The following is a 25294-nucleotide window of genomic DNA, read 5'->3' as shown; positions in this document are numbered from 1 at the left end:
GTGATTACTGTTTTCATATTTGTAATTACAACTTTAGTATCATATTTACTTTTCTAGTCAAGTAACTTCTATTACCTTTGTATTTATCGTTATTATTTCATTAATTTTCATTTACCTTAAAAAACCTCTCTATTATCCTTATTAGTTGCACTTATTTATTTCCACCAATTTCTTTAATTAATCCTCATATTATCATTCGTTCTTGGGCGTTGTTTCAACGGTTTTATCTTCGAGGTGGATTTTTGCTTAAAGAATCATTACCGCGATTGGTTTTGTATTTATCACTTGCGTCGAATTTTCTATTTCCTCTCCGTGGAATATTTTTCAGTATTAATGATGTCTTTATTATGTTTTAAATGAGGGGCTTTGTCAAAAGCCTTTTGAAAGTCTAGGTATAAGATGTCTATTGTCCTGCTTTTGTCATAAATGATAAACATGGTGTGGAAACAATTACAACTGTTATTATTATTATTATTATTATTATTATCATTATTATTATTATTATTATTTACCAGAAACTACATAATGTCATCCAAACGCTGCACGCACCTTATAATACTAAAGTGTTATATTAATATACTCTATGTTAATTATAAATCGTCTTGAATATAATAATTATCGCATACATTGTATTCATCTAGGAATTAATTCTCTCTCTCTCTCTCTCTCTCTCTCTCTCTCTCTCTCTCTCTCTCTCTCTCTCTCTCTCTCTCTCTCTCTCTCAAATCAGCAAGGCTTGCGATATCTAACATTCCCAAGTAAGCAATATTAGTTTTCATTGCATGATTAACCCATTTCATATTTTCATTAAATTAACATTCATAATAAATGGTAAATGGTAGTGATATTTGATATTACTACGTTTGCTTCTTGCCAAATTCCATGCATTCCCGGATTGCATAATTTGTGTTCAATTTCTGCGTGTGAAATGCATTCGATTTCTTTGCATTTTACTGGTCTTTATGTTATTTTGCCTTATGGTTGATATAAATGTTCCTTTTTATTTATCATTTGCCTAATATAATTCATATGGTCACCTATGCAATGATAATGAGGTGGTAATTCGTTTGCCATTGCATTTGTTGTTAGTGCTAATAGTAGATTAATAAATAGAAAATTATTGGAAATTATTATAGTGAAACGATATCCTTTTAGTAGATACAGTTGGTCACAGGAAATCGGGGCCTACCTCGGTATGAGGAAATGCACACAGCCACACCCTTTCTGCGCGGCAACTTTACCCACCCCAACCACCTCTGCCATCTCTTCCTACAATATCTGTTTGGTTACTCCCCGCGAAGTGAGAGTGTAACAAGGGCCAGGTCATAGGAGCGAAGTTTGCCATCTATTCATGTGGCCAACTGTACATGATTTAATAGACATATCAAATTATGATGGCTACTGTTATATTTTTAAGCTTTTAAGGTTGATTTGAAAACTTGTAGTTGTTATTAGATTTCACAAGAGAATTGTTATTGCCACTTGCAATTATAGATAATCTCTTTTCAAAATCTATTGACAATAAAACTGTAGTTATTAGAATGAAAATTAAAAACCTAAATATTTAATGTTAAAATATCTAAACCAGTATAAAGAAGGTTGAATTATTTTATGTTTCTATTGTACTAAACGGTTTCGTAGAGGCTCGGACACCCAGAAGACGGATTTTTTTTTTTTTTTTCAAAATAATAATTTGGCGGATTTTCAGTAAACATCCAGAAAAACCTATAAAGGTTTGATTATATACGGCCTTTTATTTCAAGCTGGACTGTCAACTGTATGACTATACCCTAGTTATATTTTAGTCGTATTAGCTAACCATTTAAGAGTATTTGCAAATATTAAAAGCACCTTGTTCCGAACAGAGATTAGATTGTTAATAACTTTCCGAACAAGTCGGGGTTTTCCAAAGTTTGGGCTTATACCTGAGAATATGTTATATCCATTTAAACTGTTTCCTGTGCCTTTGACGAATGATCCCAGAAAAGAAAAAAAAATATATCGTTCATATTCAAAGCTCTGCCTTCTGATAAAGGTAGAAATGTTACCAAGAATTTCTACGAATTAATCGGATATCTTCATTCAAGGTTTCCATTGATCTCATTCGAAAGACTAACGTCGCAACTGCTAATATTTTCGATGAATAGAGCATCATGAAACCATTTTATCTTCCTTCATCTCGCATTGAGATGTCCCGTGTTTGTTTTCTGTTTGTTGCCAGGCAAGGATAGCCAGCGCCTTCATTGACCAGTGGATTTCGTAATTGGCTGGTAGTTGACTGGTGGGAGTTGCATCTTGTTTGCAGAGTGGGAAGAAGAGGGCATAGGAATGGAATACCTTGGTTAAAGTTAAACAAAAAAAGACCTCGACAAGGCAATCTCTCTCTCTCTCTCTCTCTCTCTCTCTCTCTCTCTCTCTCTCTCTCTCTCTCTCTCTCTCTCTCTCTCTCTCCATACGATAATTTCATTATTTCATTGACTCTTAATCAGTGAGTATCTTCCTAAAAAAGAAAAATGTCATTAATGATATCGATAATAATAATTACAACGTATAATATCAGCAGTTGGTATTAATGCTGATGATAATTCCGTAATGACATTGCAGTAATTTATGCCTCACATCAGGATTGAACTTGGGACTCCCATGAGAGAGACAAGGGCACTACCAATCGGAGCCTGTGCGTTGATTTCCATAATTGTTATAAAAGTCGTATTTGCTCCATTACTTAAATCAGAATATTGTAACTAAACTTATGTAATATCTGCTTAAACGAAACTCTGAGCAATGGAATAGCATCTCCTTCAGTCAGGAGCTTTTAGGCTGAATCTCCATCTTCAGAGATTGTACTAAAAGCACAAGATTCGACAACGGAACAGCAATCCAAAACGGACGATCTTTAAAGGACCCATCGTAATTTCTTATTTATTTTCATAATGGGAAATAATTTTCCTTTTCGGGGCGGTCCTCCATCTCCGACCCTTGGAGACATCAATTATCGAGAGTGACTCCAAAAGGGAAAAGGCTATTAAGGGTGAGCCGACCTAAGGGTGAGTTAACTCACAGAATAAGGTTTTTGGGGAATTAAGTATAACGCCCTGGGACCCCCGGGTGGCTTCCGGCCAGCGATGTGAAAAGCACATTGGTGTCAACTCCGGGGGTCAAGTTGTTGTCGGGTCGATTTGGACTCGCTTGTACGCGCGCGCAGACGCTCTTTCTAGAAAGGTACCCTTTTGGAAAAAACACGTTCTGTGCATTTCTTTTAATTTTACTCAGTAGATAGTTTTCATCTTGTCTTTAGAACTACCTTCTAAGCTATATTCCTCATTGGTGAATTAATATTCTCTTTGAGAATAATTGAAGATTTAATCCTTCTTGGGCATTGAAAGTACAGTATGCTTATGTTCGTTCCTGTTGACCCCATGCACACAACTTTCACATTTTCGTTATAGTAGGCACCATTCAGAGGAGAGCTTTATTGCATCTTTTGTTTTAGCGTACTTTAACCTCGTGGTCATTAGATTCACGGGGGTACGGAATTTGGGTTACAGGGTTGTGTGACTGTAATAATAAAAGGCCTGTCATGTTTCTTAGTATTTATAGAACTTCCATATTTTTATCTACATCAAGCAGTGAAATTCTTTCGGAATGCGGGTAAAAATTATTAAGATATTTATGCCAGAAGAAAGTAAGGCTTCTTGTAATATTTGCATATCAAATTGAGAAACTGTATTTCCAATACACGCGCTCAATAAAATGAGCTTATTTACGAGGCATGATAATGGCCATGATATGAATCATTATAATTTCTTTTTTTATAGGATAGACGCCGGTGGGATGCCAACCTAATTCTCATTTTTTGGAAAGGAAAACATAAGATGGAAGAGAATAAAAAAAAAAAAAAACGTTAAGTAAGAATAAGAAGCGGTCCCTCAATGATATCTTCAACAGATGCATGAGATGTAGTTTTTATGAGATAGTCTTGTAAATTAAAGAAAATTTAAATTTCCTGATAAAATCAAATGAATTAATGGTAAAATTGATTAAAACTGTATTGAACATTTTGAAAGCATTTTGGAAATTTTTTTTTTTTTTTGCTAAAATCTAAAAGTTTTTTTTAAATATTAGAATATTTTGTCCTCGTTAATAATCGTTTTATTTAAGTAATAATCAATATAGGATATGTTTTCACCGTAAACTGACAAAGACACTCGTATTTGTTAGCAGAGATAAAAATAATCGTTAAGGGTAAAACGGAAACTTTAATTTCTCTGATTTGAAGAAGAAGAAGAAGAGGAGAGAGAGAGAGAGAGAGAGAGAGAGAGAGAGAGAGAGAGAGAGAGAGAGAGAGAGAGAGAGAGAGAGATTGTCGGAAAAGATTAACGAAGAATGAAATGAAATTAGGAGAAACCGATGATGTAGACAAAGGTGAATCTGTGCAGAACTAATTGACGCAATGGAAAAAAAAAATGAATAAGAAAGTGATCGATTGAAACAAAGGTGGAAGACATTATCGGTAAATTTGTGACTTTAGCAGAATTTCATTGCAAGAAAGAAGTTATAGTTTTGAACATATGTAATTTCTTTAAATATAATCGCCTAAATTACTATTATTATCATTATTATTTCATTGAAGATTACAGCTGCCTCAGTGGTATTGATTTTGTAGTTGAGCTTTTCAGTTGCTCTAATTTTCGTTTTCTCAACAGTTCTGCATACTGCCAGTAGCTTACTAAAAGTAAACTTGTCAAATACAGGGTACAAAAGAGTCATTGGGATTTGGGCGCTGATTGGTCAAGACGCTCCCGAGCGGGGCTAGGTGTCAGGCAAACTGCTCAGCCACTCAGCTCCCAGGTTCAGTGGGTTTCAAGCTGTACCTAATTGGCTGAGGAGTTCGCTTGGAGGTCTCAGTCACAGCCAGGTTGTCAGGTTGCTGATCGTCTTCATGCCCATCAAATATTGGCAAGGAGTTGTTTGGTGTTCCTACAACAGGATGGGAGGGAGAACATTCCTTGTGTAGTATTGAGGTTGCGCTTTTCTGCTGTATGAGCAGGGCCTCCAGGAGCCTTAGTTTTCTGCTGTCCTGGTCGTCGCGATAAGCAAGGTATTGCTAGTGACGTCTTCCCTTTTGATACTTTTGTTGTGCACCAGGAGTTGGTGCATCCTAATAGCTCCCCGCTGAACGTGGCAGGACAATCAAGTTTATTTTAGTTTCTATTTGTGTGGCTGTGACATGTACCTGATAATCTCCTTCATAGCCTTCTCGTCTTCCTGGTATTGCTTGCGCATGAAGCTTTTGTAATAGAGGTTGGCTTTGGAAGTACTGTTCTCGCTGCTGAGATAAGTTTCGTACCAATTATCCATTGCACATTTGACATCTCATTGACCTGCCTGTTGGAGTAGCCGTTGTTCACAAGGACCTGAGTAATCCTATACAGTTCCTGGTGGGTCTTGTAGGTCTTGTAGCTAATGGGACATTTACTTCCACCATTCAAGCAAAGGCTTAATTTGTGGGTTTCGTGTAGATGGTGGTGTTGAAACTATGCTCAACAGTCGGGGACAAGGACATCCAAGAAGGGAAGGTGGCCGTTGTCATGATGCTCTACCGTAAATCTAAGAGAGCTGTTCTTCGCAAATGTCCTACATAGTCAGGAGAGGTGGTCGATATACCGGATTTATATTTTAGGGCAATCTACACGTGAAATAACTCACTCCTTGATGACTCCCATGTAAAATTTGGTGACGAGGACGCCTAGAGGAGAGCCCATTGCCACACCATCCTTTTATACGTACATGTTCCCCCAATGATTGATGAAACGGCCATTCTTTGTACATGTATCTAGGAGATTGCAAATGGCATGTTCAGGAATGTTATGTGGAGGGCCTAAAGGTAATGATGTGTTCTTTAGTTTGCAATTTGACTTTGGTAAAGGCCTTGTAGCATGTGATGCCCTACTTATCATCTCGAATGCTATACAGAAATCCCTTGATTGTGATCAGGAGGTTCGTATGATTGTCCTTTATTTTAGTGCTGTCTTTAACTATGTTAATCATGAGGCCCTTGTTTTCAAACTAAAATAGTTGGGAGTGGCTGAGTTTTTTCTTAGCATCATTATTGAATTTTTAAGTAAAAGATCGCAAAGATTTGTTGTTGATGGGCACCATAGTGAGTATAGGAATGGGATTTCTGGTGTTCCACGGGTTGTGTTCTTGGCCCATTAATTTTCATACTACATATACATGACATGTGGTTTGGCCTAGACAACAAGTTCATTGTATATGCAGATGATGCTACTCTTTTTGCATCAATTCCATTTCCTGAATGTAGATCTGATATTGCTGAGTCCCTTATTAGAGATTAAGCTAAAATTAGTAAATGGTACAAATTATAGGGCATAAAGTTGAACCCTAGCAAAACTCAAAGTAAGATTGTAAGTAGGTCAAGGGCAGTTGCTCCTCAACGTCCGGATCTCAGGATTGATAATGCTTTTTTAACTCTGTATGACTCTTTTGAAGCTTTATGTGTGATTTTCGACGGCAAGTTTACTTTTGAGAAACACATTTGGTCTGGGTCTTCTTCAATTGCTTTTGGATTTTTTAGAAAGTTTTTCAAGAATTTCTGTGATCAATTAACCGTGTTACCCCATATGAATGAGTAAAAAAGTACGCTAATAGAAGAAGAAATGATCAATCTCTTCTGAAGAATTGTTTTAATTCTTTCATTCTACCTTGTTTCAAGAATTATTCTGTCTGGTCTTCAACTGCCAATTCTCATCTTAATTTGTTGGACAGGAACTTATGTTAAATTTCTTATTCATAGTCTAGATATTAATCTCTGTCACCGTCGTTCAATTAGTTTTTCATGCATGTTGCATAAGATTTTTTTTTCATAATTCTGACCATCCTCTGCATTCAGATCTTCCTGAACAGTACCATCATGTTCCTAATACTAGGTATACAGTTTATTCTAATAGTCATGCCTTCTCCATCAATAGGCTCAATGGTGCACAGTATTCTAGAAGTTTCATTCCAGCTGTGACCAAGTTGTGGAATGATCTTCTTAATCAGGTAGTTGAATCGGGGGAACTTTAAAAGTTCAAACTTGCAGCCAATTTTTTTTTTATTTTTTTTTTTGAACAGGCTGACATAAGTGTCTTTTTATAGTTTATATATGAAAGATCTGTTTTAATGTTGTTATTGTTCTTAGAATATTTTATTTCAATTGCTCATTACTTTTCTTGTAGTTTATTTATTTCCTTTCCTCACTGGGCTATTTTTCCCTGTTTGAGCCCTTGGTCTTATACTATCCGGCTTTTGCTACTGGCGGTAAACAGTACTGTTGAGAAATGGAAAATCAGAGAAACTGAAAAAGTCAATTACAAAATTAATGCCACTGAGGCAACTGTAATCTTTAATGTAAGAGGGTCTACTTCCGAGATATTATTATTATTATTATTACGTCCGCCCACGGAGTTGAAAGGAGGGTATGTTTTACCCCCTTTTTGTGTGTTTGTTTGTTTTTAACAGCTTCCGGGCCACAATTTTAATCGTAGAGTAATGAAACTTGTAGGGATTGACTGTAATTCAAAAAGCTGGAAAGATGAAATTTTGTAAGGTCAAGGTCAAAGGTCAAGATTATGGTCAAGCAAAATGTCCAATTCACGTAATCAGTCATAAGTTTGGATATCGTTGTCATATAGACTTCAAACTTGGTTCATATTTGAGTGTATGAAAATCCACGCCAATTAATACACGTTAAGGTCAAAGGTCAAGGTTGAGCAAAAGGTCGAGATATAACCTGCTGCAGTGGAGGTCTGCACTCTACTGAGTGCTCCTCTAGTTATTATTATTATTATCATTATTATTATTATTATTATTATTATTATTATTATTATTATTATTATTATTATTATTATTATTATTATTATAATAGTCCATTTCATCTAAAATATTCCTAAACTATTCAAACGTTGTTTTTTTAATTTGAATAGGTAGAAATTCCTGTTTGTATTTTTGTTATTTAAAAAATGTTGCGTTAAAGGTGTCGGTACTTTTGTGATTTCTTGTGTAAAATAATGAAATAATGGTATATCACACATCTCTAATATAAAATGTATACTTGATTATATTATATATGGTAGATCAATTAATGCAATATAGCAAAAGTTTGTCTTCTCATTCAATATAAAAAATATCGAGAAATTGAATACTCATACTTTTCAACATGGTAAAATTCGAAAATGTTGACCCTTTCTATATTAGCTGTAAGATTATTGCATAGGACGGCTGCTCTATTGAATGCACTTCAGAAACATCATAAAATCGCACCTTCTTGGACTTTTGAGATGATGCGTCACACAAGAGTTTCTTTACAACGGACAAGCTACATTCTTAGATCATTTATTGTTCATTTCTTGGACGGCGGTGGTTGAGCAATTGTAAGTCAACAAACAGACTGCTTTCGAGGATAGATTTTCCTTTCAGAATAGCCGTCCACTGGCAGATATTTTCAATGCTCCCAGGGGAACGGTATGCAAGCACATCTTATTTGAAAAGCAATTTACTTTCACTCTGGGGTGTTATAGTGTGAGTGCGTACATTTGTGTGTTGAGGGATTCTTATTAGGTAACCTAATACCTTTTTCACACCAGCGTTGATGTAAACAAAAGAATTGTAAATTGCAAGAGATGAGATAGGCATATCTTGTATAGAGTTTTTGAAATTTATTATTACAATATTAATCTCTTTATTTATTCTGTTGACATTGTGGTCTTCTGAAAGTTGCTTATCTTTCATAAGGACATCTTTTCTTCTCTTGTTTTAAGTTTAATTTCCTTTTATTATTTATTTATAATAAATGATATCGGCGTCAATGACCTTAGATTTCAGGATGCCAGAAAAATCCCAAATCAATCAATTAATGAATCACTCCAAGGGAAAATAGTTTGTTTCCCAATGATTTACATGATGATGTTATTCTCTTATCTCTTATCTGTATCCTGGCAAGTTGCATCGTTTGTCAAAACTTTCAAGTCATTATTGCGTGTCATTATTCACAATCACTCTTTTCCATATTTTACTTGACTACCCTGTTACATTAATAAAGAAATATACAGATTTTCCTTCATATTTCATTTGTGTAAGATTAGGAGACGGTAACAAAACAAATATCATATATGCCTATAAGCCAAATCCAACTCTTATGGTCTCTTTATTTTACAAGTTAGTTGTTGCGAAGCTTTGGAAATCTCAAAGCCCGAGACAAGACCTATCGTAGGTCAGACTTTATTAAGTTTATTTGGTCATTATATCTATGAATAAGGGGTCGTTATAGCCTAATGGGAATGTCTGAGACTTGCAATCAATGGGCCAGAGTTTGCCCCGTACTTACGATTGTGGCAATTGTTTTTATTACCGTCCACAACTTTACCTACCTTGTAAGCTATGGGTTAGGCTGATGAGCCATCAACATCCTGTGGTCCTATGTCTGGTCTATAGGACATAATGCAACAGTGTAATGACGTGTCCCTTGCCTGTACCACTCACGAGTGACCTTTTTTCCTGGAAGTGTCTTTTTGAATTTCATCCTCTGAAAGGTTGGAGGATCTTTAGAAACGAGGTTGTTCTCATTGTGAAAAAAAAAACTCATAATCTCATGAATGCTTCCGAAAAGGAAATTAGCATCGACACAAATAATTTCATTACCAACCTCATTGCTTTATTAAGAGTAATTGTGAGTATCTCTAATGTCCAAAGCAAATTAGTTGGGAATACAATTATCCATAGTGGGTGATTTTACCCAGTCATCCAAATAAGGGTTAGATATGTTTTCACCCAATGTTATACTGGGAAGGGTTCAGGTATGTTTTCACCCAGCGTTATTATATGGAGTCAGCTGGTTTATGCTTTCTCCCATTGTCGTACTGGGAAGGAACCAGGCATGTTTTCACCCACTGTCATCCAAAGAAGAGGTCTGATAATGTGTTTTCATCCACTGTCATCTTGGGAAGGGATCAAGGACGTCTTTGCCCATTATCATCTAAAGAAGGGGTCAGAGAATTTAAGTTTTTCCCTATTTTCATCTAGGGAAGGGATCAGGTATGTTTTTACCGACTGTAATAAAAAAAGGGAGATGGATATGTTTTCACCCAGTGTCATCTAAAGGAAGGAACAGATAATGTATGTTTTAGCCATGTGTCATCGAACGAAGAACTCAGATAATGAATGTTTTTACCCATTGTCATCGTGAGAAGGAGTTAAAAAGTGTGTTTTCTATTACTGATGTCTTGGGAAAGGATCAGGTATGTTTTCACTCACTGTTATCCAAAAAGGGGACCAGATAATGTGTTTTCAACCATTGTCATCCTGGGAAAGGATCGATCAGGCATATTTTCACCCAGTGGGATTCAATGGGGAGTCAGATGGTGTAAGTTTTAACCCATTGTCATCCAAAGAAGGGTTCAAGTAATATTTTTTTTTCATCCACTGTCATCCAACATACGGTAACATTATCATTAAAAGTTAAATTAATCAGAAAAAAGAGTTCGTTGTGTTCAAAGGAATGAGTTTAGAAAAATACATTTTGACATGGAAATGTTTAACTTGGCTTCTCACTTTACAAAATACACCAAATATATTCTTAAGCACTACATTTGGCAGTACATACTTACGAATTATTTAATTGATTTAAAAGAAAGTTATTTGCACGCGCAAATTCTTCTCATTACTTAAAAACGAAAATGCTCATTGCTTTCCAGATGCGTGCTTCACTGGAATATTGTTTGAGATTATTCTCTTTATTTCCTATCGAAAATAATGCTTGCATGACAGAGGGAGAGAGAGAGAGAGAGAGAGAGAGAGAGAGAGAGAGAGAGATTGAGATTGATTTTCATTGTACAGATAGAAAGAAGGCCAATGTTGACGAATACTCCCGCCAGACTGACTGTGGGAGACTAAATTCTAATAGTTAATGCATCACAAATAATAATCACGGTTGAAAAGACATTTGGGGACAAATCTTTCATCATTGAAATATGTTTAAAATGCCCATAACAGAATAAAGAATCATCACTCGTCATTAGTCACAGAGCATCAATCAATGTCTGTCACTTTTAACACTCATAGTTCATTAACTTAAATTAAATAAAGGGCAAATAACACATGCGTATAAAAAGCATTGAATAATACATTTCTTACTTCTTATATGAAGCGTAATTAAAGAACGAAGAGTTACCATTCATCATTTGCCAACGAGGAATTCTAATGATGGATGAACTCTGAAAGTTACATATCACGATCAGACCTCAGAACAGATACAGTAGAACGTCCGATTTTTCTTGGTATATTTCAGAATCATTTCTGAAATGTTCATATGTTCTGTGCCCTATCTCTTCACTTAAATAACGTTACTCTTTATAGATTTTATTAGAACGTAGTTTTTCATGTTTCCGAAGCGTTATTAATATTGCAAAAATGAATAACATTCTGGGGATATTCGTATGAAATCTAAGTGGCACTGTTATATATCAATATATATACTTTGTCTTTTCCACACGAAAGTTCAAAATGCATTGTTTATTTTTTTCAGATATATTAGATTTTTTTTCTTGAATATTTTCCAGAAATATGGATAAAGTTTGAGGACGTTTTAAAGCTTATGAATGTTCAAGCGTTTCCACTAAGTTCAATATATATATATTGCATATTTTCCAAATATCTCAGGGTCAGGTTTTCCATATATTTTAAATAAAGTTTTTTCAATAATGAGAGGATCATTCACGTACTATTTTCAAAGAAACTACATGAGTTCGTCAATTATCCCCTAAACACAATGTTGGCTCATTAATCACTTATAGAAGCATAATCATATTCCCTCATGAAATGCTGGGGTCTATGGTTGATCAGATCTTGAGGGTGTTTGAGAATATGCCCTTCAGGATGAGGCCTCGAGATGAGCGCAGCCTGGGTTGTCTGCTGGGCATCCAACAGGGGCAAATAGGTTGGTGTTAGCCACGAGGGTGGTGTTGTTGTGACGCTCTTCCCGTCGGAGGATTGTAATGCAGATAGCCATGATGGAGGTCGAAGATGCACTTCGTGGAAGACAGGTTCTTGGGGACCCAAGGTTGTAATCTCCGCACTTGCCTCTGTTGGTATATGTGATGAGGAGGGCTCTAGAGAACTCTGGCCTGTGCTAGTTTCGCCTACTGCTGGAACATTATTAGGACGCCGTTGGGATCTCACGCCGTTAAGGGACGCCCACCTCCTTTGCCCGTTGGCAAACTGGTTGGCATTCGGAAACCCTATTTCTTGGCCTATTTGTTTATGGGGAATGAGAAACGGTCGCCATCTCGTGATCCCTCCAGCAGTTTCTTGGCCAACCGGCCGGCGGTAGTTTGGCAGCGGAAGTAACTGGTCATCTTCATTGTTAGCTTCGCCTCTTCGCGAAACTAGGGTGTTACTGAAAGGTACCTGAAATCATATCATCAAAATTATTAAGTTATTTTATAGGTTTTGTATTATTTGACAAAAGTCGATGAAAATTTTAATGGAATGATTATAAGATGTTACTAAACAAACACTTTACAGAAACACACGGCCAAAGGACTGAATTGTCAAATTTTAGAAGAGATTAATTCTCATTAGCACAGAAGCTGGACCTATCTCTATACGAATCTTACAAACAAACCTGCAAATACCCCCCCCCCCCCACTCCCCAATATTGGCCAAAGTAGACTTCGGGATGTAAATTGGTAACGTAGTCAACTGGATTAATGGTTAGCTCAGATTAAGTTGGCTTTATGCCAGCACGGTAAAGTATAGTTCGGTTACAGGACTCTTCAAAGAAATCCTTAGACAAGGGTTTAAATTTGCAAATATCAGTCTAGTTATAATGAACCATAGACATGATTTAAAGGTGAACGCTGGCTGACCAACTCTCTCTTTGAACGCAATTTTGAGCCAAGGATTTAGATAATGCATTCGCCGGGAATTAGATTTAAAGGGATTTGCCTATCTTTAAAACTGTTTTAGTTTTGCCGTTTAGAATGTTTATGTTTTTTCCATTATATTTTAAGCGTGTTTTGTCATTTTTATTTTGAAAATTCTGACTTTCAACAAAAATTTTAAAATTTGTTCCCAAGTTACTCTTATTCTCTAAGCATGGAATTTAAACCTCTAGACGCAAGTGCTATTTGAAGACACAATCTCTTCCTTAATATGTATTGTAAGTAATTAGTCGGTGCTCTGATTGTTGGACAATAACCATCTTTGTCAGGTGTCACTATTACATTATCTCTGACTTCATTAATAAACCCTATGCAAGATCGAACCTATTAGGTTTACGCTATCCCCACAAATTACTACAATCAAAAGAAGAGTTGGGTTTGTTTTGTTTATCTGTAGAGGAGCTTCTCTCTTGGTAGATAGGTATTTAAATTAGTAGATATTCTTCACCTTGTGCTAGGGAATTCATATTCTCCTTCCTTTTCACAGTAAGTGCAATTCGTTCTGTTGCATAGATAAGATTATTTAACTAATAACCCCTTTCACTTAGTGTGATACCCCAGCCCCCTACAAGATCTACGTATTTCCAGAGGTAGTGTAAAATATTTGCCATATCGGAGTAAATCAAAAGGCCAAGAGTTGTATTTCACAGCTTATTAAAGAATCTACACTGTATTCCAAATTTGTGGTGTTTGGTTCTTGTAATGTACTGTATTCTTATATTGATATGCACAACCAACCCTGTTGACTTCCTATACAATAATCTTATTACAAAATATGAAATCTATGTCTTGAGTAATTTAGAATTTGATTTAACCCTTAATCGATTGTTACATCATTATATTGAACGGAATTATTTGTTCTGACATTAATCATAGAATTGAGAAATATGGCATAAATTATAGTACCACCCAATCACAAAAAAAAAGGAGAAAATTCCACAGAACGATATGATGATCCGTCTGGATATCCTAGGACAGTATTCTGCCTTATTTCAATCTATCATGAAATGTTAAAAGATATTCGAATGCTTTTCTGTGGAGCAGGTTGATATAAGTCTTAATTTTTGTTTATATGGTTATCTATCTTAATGTATCCTAGTTTTTATATTTATCTTTTATGGTTTATTCTTTACTTCCATTTCTTAACATACTGGACTGCTTTCCTTTTGGAACCCTTGGGAATGTTGCAGCATTCTTTATCTTCTATTGTTGCAGCTTGGTTTATGATAATAATATTAATAATAATAATAATAATAATAATAATAATAATAATAATAATAATAATAATCATTATTATTATTATTGTTGTTGTTGTTGTCATTATTATTATTAGATATAAACGCAAAGGTTTTTTACAGATCAATCTTGGGGTTTTAGCAGATAATACCACGTAAGCATAAAACCACATATCGTTAGATGTAAAATTTTATCACAAACATTTAAAAAAAAAAAATCATATTTATTGGTCATTGCTGTACTGCAATATATTTTTATGAAATCACTTCAATTTTTAGTTTTAATTCCAATCGAACACCTTTAAAGAATTTAATGATGTTATCAATTTTAAGAGCATAACTTCCTGAAATTACAGTTAAACAATAACAGAATATGCAAGATGCAATGAAAAATATCTTTACATGATGAATCTTGCATAGCCAGGTGCATTCACTCGTGACTAGGAAAATATTCGCACATGGAAACAGTTACAGGTATTTTTATATCATACATCGATTGCACGTACATACGCCTTAAAAATCACATATACCCACAGGGCATTGCATGCATATTCAATCGCATATGAATATTGGCCTAAATGTCACGCTCCAGTAATTACGATGCATTGAGGAGACTATACTTTTAATTGTGATCATACATTTAAAAGCCAGATAAAAACGTAAACATTCAAACATATTAATATTAATTATACACATATCCGTGCGTAACTAATAATCATCACTCCTTTTTTTCCCAACGTTATCCTTACATTAAGGGGTCGGTTGCCTAATGCACCCTCTCCAATGCCTTCTATCAAAGGCATCCTCTTCCAACAAACTTCTCTCCATATCATCCATCGCCTTATCATGCCATCTAATTCTCTGCCTCCATCTCGATCTTCTTCCCCTAACAGGTTCCTTCCAAACCCTCCTTACTCCAATAACCTTCATTACTATATCGTCGGAAAGTAATCATCAGGCTTATAGGGAATATATTACTTGAACGTGTTCTAATGATATCAATAGATTTGGGCTTGAAACACCGATTGAAAATTACTGTTGTGATGGAAAAGAACCAGATTCCTGGAGGAATGAGGTAGTGGAGCTGATGAACTTTCTTTTATTAGGGCCACTTAATGCCCGTATCTTTGTGGCCACCATGTTTTTGTTTTCTCTATGCTCTGATGTCTTTACGGCCTAAGAGAAACTGTCTTTGTTATCACCCTGTGGCATTCTAATGTCTGCCTTCACTGTCATCAAATGCCTTTATCTGATGGCTCTTCCCTGGCTTTGTTTTTAGAGATATTTAATTTTGTTCTAATTAGAATCAAATTTCACCTGTACTAAACACACAAAAAACACGCATCATAAGCAAAGTGGTCGATCTGAATTAGATATATACTTCCACATAGTATCATGTTCATAAGCCTACGTATATTGAACTAAATATTTTACTTTTAAAAAGCTCTAAAATATATAACCGTGACTGAAATTTTGGAGAAGACACTACCTTCAAAACCAGTGGAGGAGGCAAGGTGACCTGGGGTCTCACCCCTCTCGTATTGGCTTCAGCTTCTTGGATGTACCAGTCGTCCTGCAAAAAGAAAAAAAGAAAAAAAAAAAATAATAATAATAATAAAATAAACTTTGTCGTAATTCTAATAGGTCTGGGAAAATATAGGATATTTGTTGAATTATGGGAGTAAATTGAATTTAATGAATCTTCTGGCCATCCTGTAAAATTTAAAGACCTACTCCAGTGTGTGGAAGAAGGGGACGTGCATTTGTTTTCAGACGATTTGATAAAGTTTTCTGACGTCAGTCATGAATCAACGGTTTGCTCTTCTCGTTGTTTACCAAGTTTGTAAAAATGGAGAATGTAAAGGTAATTTTTATTTACATCGCCAATGGGAATTAATTAGATACTATTGCAATTAGTTACATAACTTACATCTGTTTACTTCGTAGAATAAATATTTATAGATTCATAGCTTAAGCCTTAAGGTGTTTCCACACAAAGTGTTTTCATTCAATGTATGGATTTTGAAAATAAAACCAAAATGCGTATTAAGTAGGATTTGCATGTAATCTAGCCTAGTTGGTGTGATTTTATCACACCTCGAACACACTTCATACATTATGTTTATCTTTAGTGTTTTTCCACGCCTTTTGAATGTGATCGTACATGTGTGATTTGCGGGACTTAAAATTTGTTCCACATACTCTTATATACAGTATATGTATATGTATATATATGTATGTATATATATATATATATATATATATATATATATATATATATATATATATATATATATATATGTACAATGTTACATATTTTTAGTGTATGTATAATTAAAAATTTTCTCATACACCGTTATCTTCTGTGTAGCCTTTGGCATCAGGATGGTAAAGCCAAACTGTTTCACAGCAAGTGTGAGGTCGTATGCTCCACAGGTTTCTCTCTACCCCTTTACATTCTGACAATAGTTCAGGAGTGATCCAAAGACCTACTAAACGCGAGCCAAGCTCTTTATCGTTCTCCGCTTTCCCGCAATGGCTTATTGTACCTTGTAATGGTGGACGGTTATATTCATGCACTAGGGTACGTGGACCCCACCCCCCCCCCCAAAAAAAAAAAATATAACCTAATATTTAGATAGATATGCACATGTGCACACATGCACAGATTGTGGTTTCCGAGTGTACCTCTCAGAGTACCCCCTCTCACCAGGGTACGACTATTTCCTCTCCTCCTGCCCAAGGGACGTCTGGCAATGCCGCGGAGTGTGACCGGAAATAAATCTCCCCTATAAAATAGTGCAAGAGTGGGGCTAAATATAAGTATAATTATGTGATAAACAAAAGGAAATTATGAAATGTAAAATGCCACTTTCTCAATAAAGAAAACTATTTAATCAGATGGTCCTACCAGTATTAACTTATGCATCGGAAACTTGCAGACTTACTAAAGCCTTAGAACCTAAGTACGTTACAACTCAAAGAGCTGTTGAAAGAATAGCGATGTTAACAACACTTTTGTAAGTGACCCAAAAAGAACAACATGGATACGAAAGCAAACTAAAGAAAAGGATATTCTGACCACATGTAAGAAAAAGAAATGGACATGGGGATGCATATAAGGAGACGGACAGATAAGGCATTAAGAACAGAATGGATCTCTAGAGATTGCAAAATAAGCAAGGAACAGAAGAAAAGACGATGGATTGACGAGCTAAGAAAATTTATGGGTATAGACTGACATGGAAAGGACATAAACAAACGGAAGTGGAATGGCTTTTCCGAGACCTTTGTCTTGCTGTGGACTAGTAACGGCTGATGATATATATATATATATATATATATATATATATATATATATATATATATATATATATATGTATGTATGTATGTATATATATATGTGTGTGTGTCTAAATATATGTGTATATATATATATATATATATATATATATATATATATATATATATATATATATATATATGTATATATATATATGCATATATATACATATATATATATATATATATATATATATATATATATATATATATATATATGTATATATATATATATATATATATATATATATATATATATATATATATATATATATATATATATGTGTATATGTGTGTATGTATATATACATATATATACATATAGTAGATATATATATATATAGTGTGTGTGTGTGTATGTGTATAATACATATAGCCAAACAGGTAGCTTTTTATTATATAGGGGAGATGTGTGTGTGGGGGCAAAATGAATATTTACCACAGATGGAAAAACCTCTATGCCTTGAAGCTTTAAATTCGTGAAGGCAGATTGCTCCCCGTCAGTAATGTTTTTGCCATTTATCTTTCTCAAGGTATTGGCATTGCAGCCCCTGACCGCTGAATTCATTAAGGAAACAGAAATATGTTTGAGAATTGAAGTCGAAAGTGAATTTTTTTTTTTATTTCTCTTCAGTAAGTTTAAAGGGAGGGGGATACATGAATTAATTGTATTTAAAATGTTTGATAACAGATTTGGATGATGACTTTTATCCCGTTGTTGATGAAGTATTTAAAATATTTTTTTCAATAGTTCATATGAAATGAATTTTTTGCATTTTACGTATATATTCGCTTTTAAATGAAATGTCACGGAGGGGAACACAACAGAATTATTCAAAGATATATTAATAACATTGAAAATCATAGTTGTGGCGTATTTAAATGTCATGATGTGAATGGCATACTCTTCTAATATATCCTTAGTATACATACATGAGTCACAAAATAGATAGATGATTCCAAATATTCACTAACAATACAACTCAATTTTATTACCACACACACCTGTCCTAGAAAACATTAATTCATTCGTTAACATAATTGTTGCCAATCATTTTTTAAATGTATTCACTTGAGGCCTGGGAATCCTTATGTAATTACCTTAGAAGCGAGGGATACTATCCTTCCTAAGGTAGGGAAGAATCCTAAGTTCATTACTTTAGGTGAACATGATTCCTTTCGTACTCAACATAAGTAGACTAATCCTAAATAAATTGTCTGAGGTCAGCATGAATCCTATCCCAGTTAGTTAATGTACCCAAGAATTAGGTAATGCTCCTATGGGTTGATCAGGAATCTTCGTATTCTTACCTTCCGGTCGATAGGAATCCTAGCATTCTCCCCCTGGGGTGGGTAGGAATCCTAGCGTTCTACCCCTGGGGTGGGTAGAATCCTAGCATTCTACTCCTGGGGTGGGTAGGAATCCTAGCATTCTACCTCTGGGTTGGGTAGAAATGTTAGCTTTCTCCCCCCTGGGGCTGAGTAGGAATCCTAGCATTCTCCCCCTGGGGTGAGTAGGAATCCTAGCATTCTCCCCGTGGGGTGAGTAGGAATCCTAGCATTCTCCCCCTGGGGTGAGTAGGAATCTTAGCGTTCTCCCCGTGGGGTGAGTAGGAATCCTAGCATTCTCCTCCTGGGGTGGGTAGGAATCTTAGTATTCTCCCTCTGGGGCTGGGTAGGAATTCTAGCATTCTCCCCCTGGGGCTGGGCAGGAATCTTAGCATTCTCCCCCTGGGGCTGGGTAGGAATTCTAGCATTCTCCCCCTGGGGCTGGGTAGGAATCTTAGCATTCTCCCCCTGGGGCTGGGTAGGAATCCTAGCATTCTCCCCCTGGGGCTGGGTAGGAATCTTAGCATTCTCCCCCTGGGGCTGGGTAGGAATCCTAGCATTCTCCCCCTGGGGTGAGTTTAAATCCTAGCATTCTCCCCCTGGGGTGAGTAGGAATCTTAGCATTCTCCCCCTGGTGCTGGGTAGGAATTCTAGCATTCTCCCCTTGGGGCTGGGTAGGAATCTTAGCATTCTCCCCCTGGGGCTGGGTAGGAATCCTAGCATTCTCTCCGGGGGTGGGTAGGAATCCTAGCATTCTACCCCTGTGGTGGGTAGGAATCTTAGCATTCTCCCCCTGGGGCTGGGTAGGAATCCTAGCATTCTCCCCATGGGGTGAGTAGGAGTCCTAGCATTCTCCCCCTGAGGGGGATAGGAATTCTAGCATTCTCCCCCTGGGGCTGGGTAGGAATCTTAGCATTCTCCCCCCGGGGATGGGTAGGAATCCTAGCATTCTACCCCTGGGGCTAGGTAGGAATCTTAGCATTCTCCCCCTGGGGCTAGGTAGGAATCTTAGCATTCTCCCCTTTGGGATGGGCAGGAATCTTAGCATTCTCCCCATGGGGTGGGTAGGAATCCTTGTAATCTTACCTTCAGGTGGTCGGGAATCCTAGCATTCTTCCTTTAAGGTGGGTAGGAATCTTCGCATTCTTAGCATCGGATGGGGTAAGAATCTTAATATTCTCCCCCCCCCCCTGGTGGGTGTAAATCCTCCTATTCTTACCTTAAGTTGGATAGGGATGCTAGTATTCTCCCCTTGGGATGGATAGGAATCCTCACAATCTTACCTTCTGGTGGATAAGAATCCTAGCATTTTCACTTTCAGACGAGCAGGAACGCTAACATATCTAAAGTGGATAGGAATCCTAACAGACTCACCTGAGGAAGACATGAATCCTATAGCACTCACCTGAGGCGGACAGGGATTGTGTTGGAAGTTGACCTTGAATCCTGGACCATGGGCTTTCGCCACGTACTTCTGAGGGATTCCGGCGTGAAATTCGATCACGACTATGCGGCTGGTGACTCGACCTAAAATGGATATTTGGATAAACTTTAAAGAAAAATTAAATGTTCATGTTGATTACATTCTAATAATGTATGATAAAATAATCATTTATTGTACACAATTTTTATAAGCTTATATATAGTCATATTTTTTTTGGTTTAGTCAGATTTACAAAATCTGAATGTAACTAATGTTTTGAAATATAGCAGTATGAAAATGTATTATGAATTCCTTATCAAAAGATTAGATTATTTACTACAAATACTAGACAATTTTCTTTTATAAATATGTCATAATCTAGCTGCTTCAACTTATCTCTGCAATCTTGAAACGACAAATAACGTAAGATGCCGTTGAGTATAAATCACCAATTTCCTTAAACTAATGAATAACACGAGCTATCATACTCGTTTTTTCATGAAGAAAATACATTTCATTTATGAGCAAAAGGAAGCTTTAAAATAGACATTCAAGTCTTATAATATCCTCGTGCATATCCAGCTGACAGAAACGGTAAGGCTCATATGAAGAAAAAAAAACGAACAATACGGATATACAAAGCATATAGATGGAACAGAAGAATGAAAGTGGATAATGATGTTCTTTGCTTTTCCTCTCTTCAGAAAATGCTTTTCTGAAGAAAGGAATGTCAAAAAGTTCCTCGAAAATACATAAGACTTTTTGGGGACAACGGTCGCGAAGGACAAGGTAGCTCTTTGTCAAGGGGTCAGGTTGAACTTTCTTGCGAGCCATGATTCGCCAGTAGGCATCTTTCTTGATGCCAAAATCCCCTTTGCCTAACATGATTGTTGAATAGGGTAAACACATTTCAAGACTGCAAAACGTCAACATAGGATAAAATAGAAATGACTCCGGGAATTGTAATTCAGAAGAATTTTTTTATTCTAAACAGCCACCAATTTTATTTTATTTCATTTTGTTTATAATAATGTTTATTTTTCTATATACCTTAGGTACTTTATTTTCCAATTACGAATTTGATTTCATCTCGTTTATTACAACATAATTCATCGCAAAACTACTAATCATATTTATATGTTAATTCTACACATCAATACGATTATATTAATATCCATTAATTTATTCTATTATTGGGGTAGTATCCAAAAATCAATTGTTTATTGCTGTTATTCAAGGGAAAATGGTCTAAAGAATGATCAACAAATTCTCCCCTGGTTAATATATATATATATATATATATATATATATATATATATATATATATATATATATATATATATATATAAATACGAGTACTGTATACCGTTTAACCACATATAATACTGGTTATTCATGTGGAATTATTACAAGTCGGGTAATCAGTGAATATACTGGAGAATGTTCGTAGAACATAAACATTCATTTAATATTGGCAAAGAGAAACTCTGAACAAGGATTTGTTATGTACGAATTTACTCATCTCCCTTATCCAAATATTGCTTCTTCAAACCATTGTTCTCTAGTCTTGAAGTGCCATAGCCTCCGATACCATGGTCTTCCACTGTCTTGGGTTATAAATCTCTTGCTTGACGGTACACTCGGGCACGCTATTCTATCTTGTTTTTTTCCTCATGTTGTTTTAAAGTTTTTATCCTCTTGTTATTTTCAATCTTTTATAGTTTATTTGTTAAAGATTTATTTTAATATTATTTTTCTTAAACGTCTTGCAGTTTTTCCTTATTTCCTTTCCTCACTAGCCTATTTACCTTTTTGGATCCCATGGGCTTATAGCATCCTGCTTTTCCAACTAGGGTTGTAGCTTAGCAAGTAACGCTAATAATAGTATAAATCATTCTGTCTTGTCTATTTTCTCCGTCTAAATCTCTACTGCATGTAACTAATAGATCCTTGTTGTGTGTCTAATTTTGTAGACAGTCTTCCACAGTGTTTCCTGAATCATTTAATTTCTCTCCCTTATTAAGAGGACGGATAGTAAGTCTCATCTTAACGAATTTAGCAAGTTTTTTTTTTTTTTTTTTTGTGCTTTTCATATACAGGTAATTTCATCTTCCTTTTTTTTTCTTATCAGTTTCTCACATCATCTTAACCTATAGGAAACCATAGGTCAGCTCTGTGTTTATACGGCAGATATTCCAATTTCAATGTTAAGGGCAACTTGAGAGAGAGAGAGAGAGAGAGAGAGAGAGAGAGAGAGAGAGAGAGAGAGAGAGAGAGAGAGAGAGAGTTTGGCAGGTTCCCAATAGCATTTTATGATACACAAATATTGTTTTATTGTTTAAGGTAATATGCTAGTAAATTGTGTACGTGGTAGTATATAATCTTAACTCTTACCTAGATTTTATACATTTTAACTGCTACAAATAGTAGAGTATTTCTTATTTTCTGTCTATTATCATCATTTGACATTCAAAAATTTATTGTTATAAAAAAAAAGATCCCGAATGATTCTTATAGAAAGATGTTATCTTTTAGTGTTAAAATTCATGATCCTGTGATGATTAAAAAAAAAAAAACAATTTTTTCATAATTTTCGTATCGTAACACTATAGGAAGGAATAAATTCAGCCTTTGTAATGGAAACTTGATATAATAAAATTAACTTTAAAATTAAGAAAATAAATGAAAATACCCGCAATTTAGAATTTTAACGTTCTAACCCTATTATCGTATTCGTAAGTCTTCAAGATATAGGTGAAAGAAAACGAAGGGGACACAAAGCCTTAGTGGTAACTATGCTAAGGTTTCCTTCCTCCTCTAAAATAAAAGGAAAAATCTTTTCTTACAAACTGATAAAACAAATGGTTGAAACTGATGAAAACTAATACCGTATTTTTGCAACTGCAATTATTCATGTGCAATTGGAGATGTTATCGAATTTTGCTTAGCCTGGGAAGCTGTTATACATATTTGACATTTATTGCAATTGTTTGATAGATTCTTTTTAACATATAAGGATTTTTTTTTAATATTATTTATGAAACACATCAGTTTCTGGTTAGACTATGAAATATAAAGCTAGATGTTTAGATTATCAAGTATGAAGTAGTTTTTACTTAGACTATGAAATATAAAGCAATTTGTGTTTAGGCTATGAAATAATAAGGCAGTTATTTTTTAAACTAAAATATAAAGCTGGTTTTGGTTACAATAGGAAACATAAACTTGTTTTCATATATACTGTAAAATATGTACTGTTAAACTATTTATGAAATATTCTATGGTTTTGGTTGGATTCCGTGTGACATATGTAGTATTTTTTGGTTAGACTATTTTGGGTAAGACATAAAATATGTGACAATTTTAAGTCAATTTTAGAATATTTATTAAATCATGGTTAGAGTAATAAGATATCAGGGAATTTTTATTTGACTGTTTAAAGAATAAGTTGATTTTTATTAGATTTCCGACACACTTGAATCGACAATATATATATATGTATATATATATATATATATATATATATATATATATATATATATATATATATATATATATATATTGGTTTTTTAATATTCTTTCACCTCCATGGCGGATAAGATACCCTATCTTTTATTTCTTTCGTGATTATGTACGTACGTATAGTATGTTCAATGCACTATTTTAACGAAATTAGCGAGATAAATTCGCAGTTGACAGAGTTTAAGCATCGCAAGAAAGGTCAGAACATCTTATGATGTGTCCTAGAGAGAGAGAGAGAGAGAGAGAGAGAGAGAGAGAGAGAGAGAGAGAGAGAGAGAGAGAGAGAGAGAGAGAGAGACCTTACTGGTAACAGGACTAGGGGTCGAGGCACCGTGGGTAGAGGACAAGCGTCCCCCACAATAGCGATCGTGGGAGGAAGTGTGGGCGCCCCCGTCTGCTGAGCCATCCGGTATCCTCAGGTAATCTCGCACGCAGTAGAGGGAACTCATTCCTGACTTGTCATACGGGACCTGGAACAAGAGAAAGGGGTGGGGAGAAGGGTTGAGTAAGTGGAAAACAAAACTGCTTGATGCACAGTGATAGAATTGTTGCATGAGATTGACTCAAAGGAAGTAGGAGTTAATTGAATAATCGAATTGGGAAATGCATTTGAGAGATTTAATCAGAGGAAATAGAAGAGGGTTGAATGATCGAATGGGGAAATAGATGTGAGAGGTTGAATCAAAGGAAGCAGAGGAGAATTGAATTATCGAATGGGGAAGTAGATGTGAAAGATTGAAATTAGGAAATAGAAGGTAATTGAATGATCGAATGGGGAAATACATGTTACAGATTGAATTAAGGAAATAGAAGGGAATTGAATGATCGAATGGGGAAAGAAATGTGAGAGACTGAATCAGAGGAAATAGAAAAGAATTGAACGATCGAATGGGGGAAATAGATGTGAGAGATTGAAACAGATAAAACAGAACAACAGGATTGAATGATCGAATGGGAAAGAGATGTGAGAGACTGAATCAGAGGAAATAGAAGAGAATTGAATTATCAAATGGGGAAATAGAGAAAATAGAAGGGAAATTGAATGATCGAATGCGGAAATAGGTGTGAGAGATTGACGTTAGGAAATAGAAGAGAATTGGATGATCGAATGAGGAAATAGATCTGAGAGATTGAATTTAGGAAATAGAAGGCAATTGAATGATCAAAATGGGGAAATACATGCGAAGGATTGAAACAGATGAAGGAAATTTGAGCAAATTTGAATGGTAGAAATAAGCGAAATATTAGGGATAGAACTAATTGACAGAAATTGAACAAATTTAGATTAAAATATCGAAGAAAATTTAAACCGAATTGATAGATAAAAAGGTAAAATAGTTTTGGAATTGAAACCGCAAAAGAGATAGAAAGGGGAATAAACCTTAAAAATAAACGAGAAAATAAGCATTGTACTCAGAATTAAAGGAGAGGTAGGGAGAAGA

At 35.3% G+C, this 25294-nt stretch overlaps 2 protein-coding genes across 2 annotated transcripts in view; one reads left to right on the top strand and one right to left on the bottom strand.

Annotated features, from left to right (window-relative positions):
- The window catches only part of LOC137630609 (cap-specific mRNA (nucleoside-2'-O-)-methyltransferase 2-like), a 353518-nt gene that overhangs the window by 97332 nt on the left and 230892 nt on the right, over nucleotides 1-25294 (top strand). The gene's annotated exons all lie outside the window — the stretch shown is intronic.
- Nucleotides 10598-25294, bottom strand: part of LOC137630608 (serine-rich adhesin for platelets-like) — a 64203-nt gene continuing 49506 nt past the window's right edge. Inside the window, 4 exon segments of the mRNA XM_068362200.1 lie at nucleotides 10598-12465; nucleotides 15726-15809; nucleotides 20313-20434; nucleotides 24157-24322. Coding sequence (XP_068218301.1) covers nucleotides 11839-12465; nucleotides 15726-15809; nucleotides 20313-20434; nucleotides 24157-24322 — 999 coding nt within the window. The 3' untranslated portion in view covers nucleotides 10598-11838.

The sequence above is a fragment of the Palaemon carinicauda genome, chromosome 38 (genome assembly GCF_036898095.1).
Source record: "Palaemon carinicauda isolate YSFRI2023 chromosome 38, ASM3689809v2, whole genome shotgun sequence".
In the NCBI taxonomy this organism is placed as follows: Eukaryota; Metazoa; Arthropoda; class Malacostraca; order Decapoda; family Palaemonidae; genus Palaemon; species Palaemon carinicauda.
Note: the sequence above shows the minus strand (reverse complement) of the source record. Positions and strands in the feature narration are given on the sequence as shown.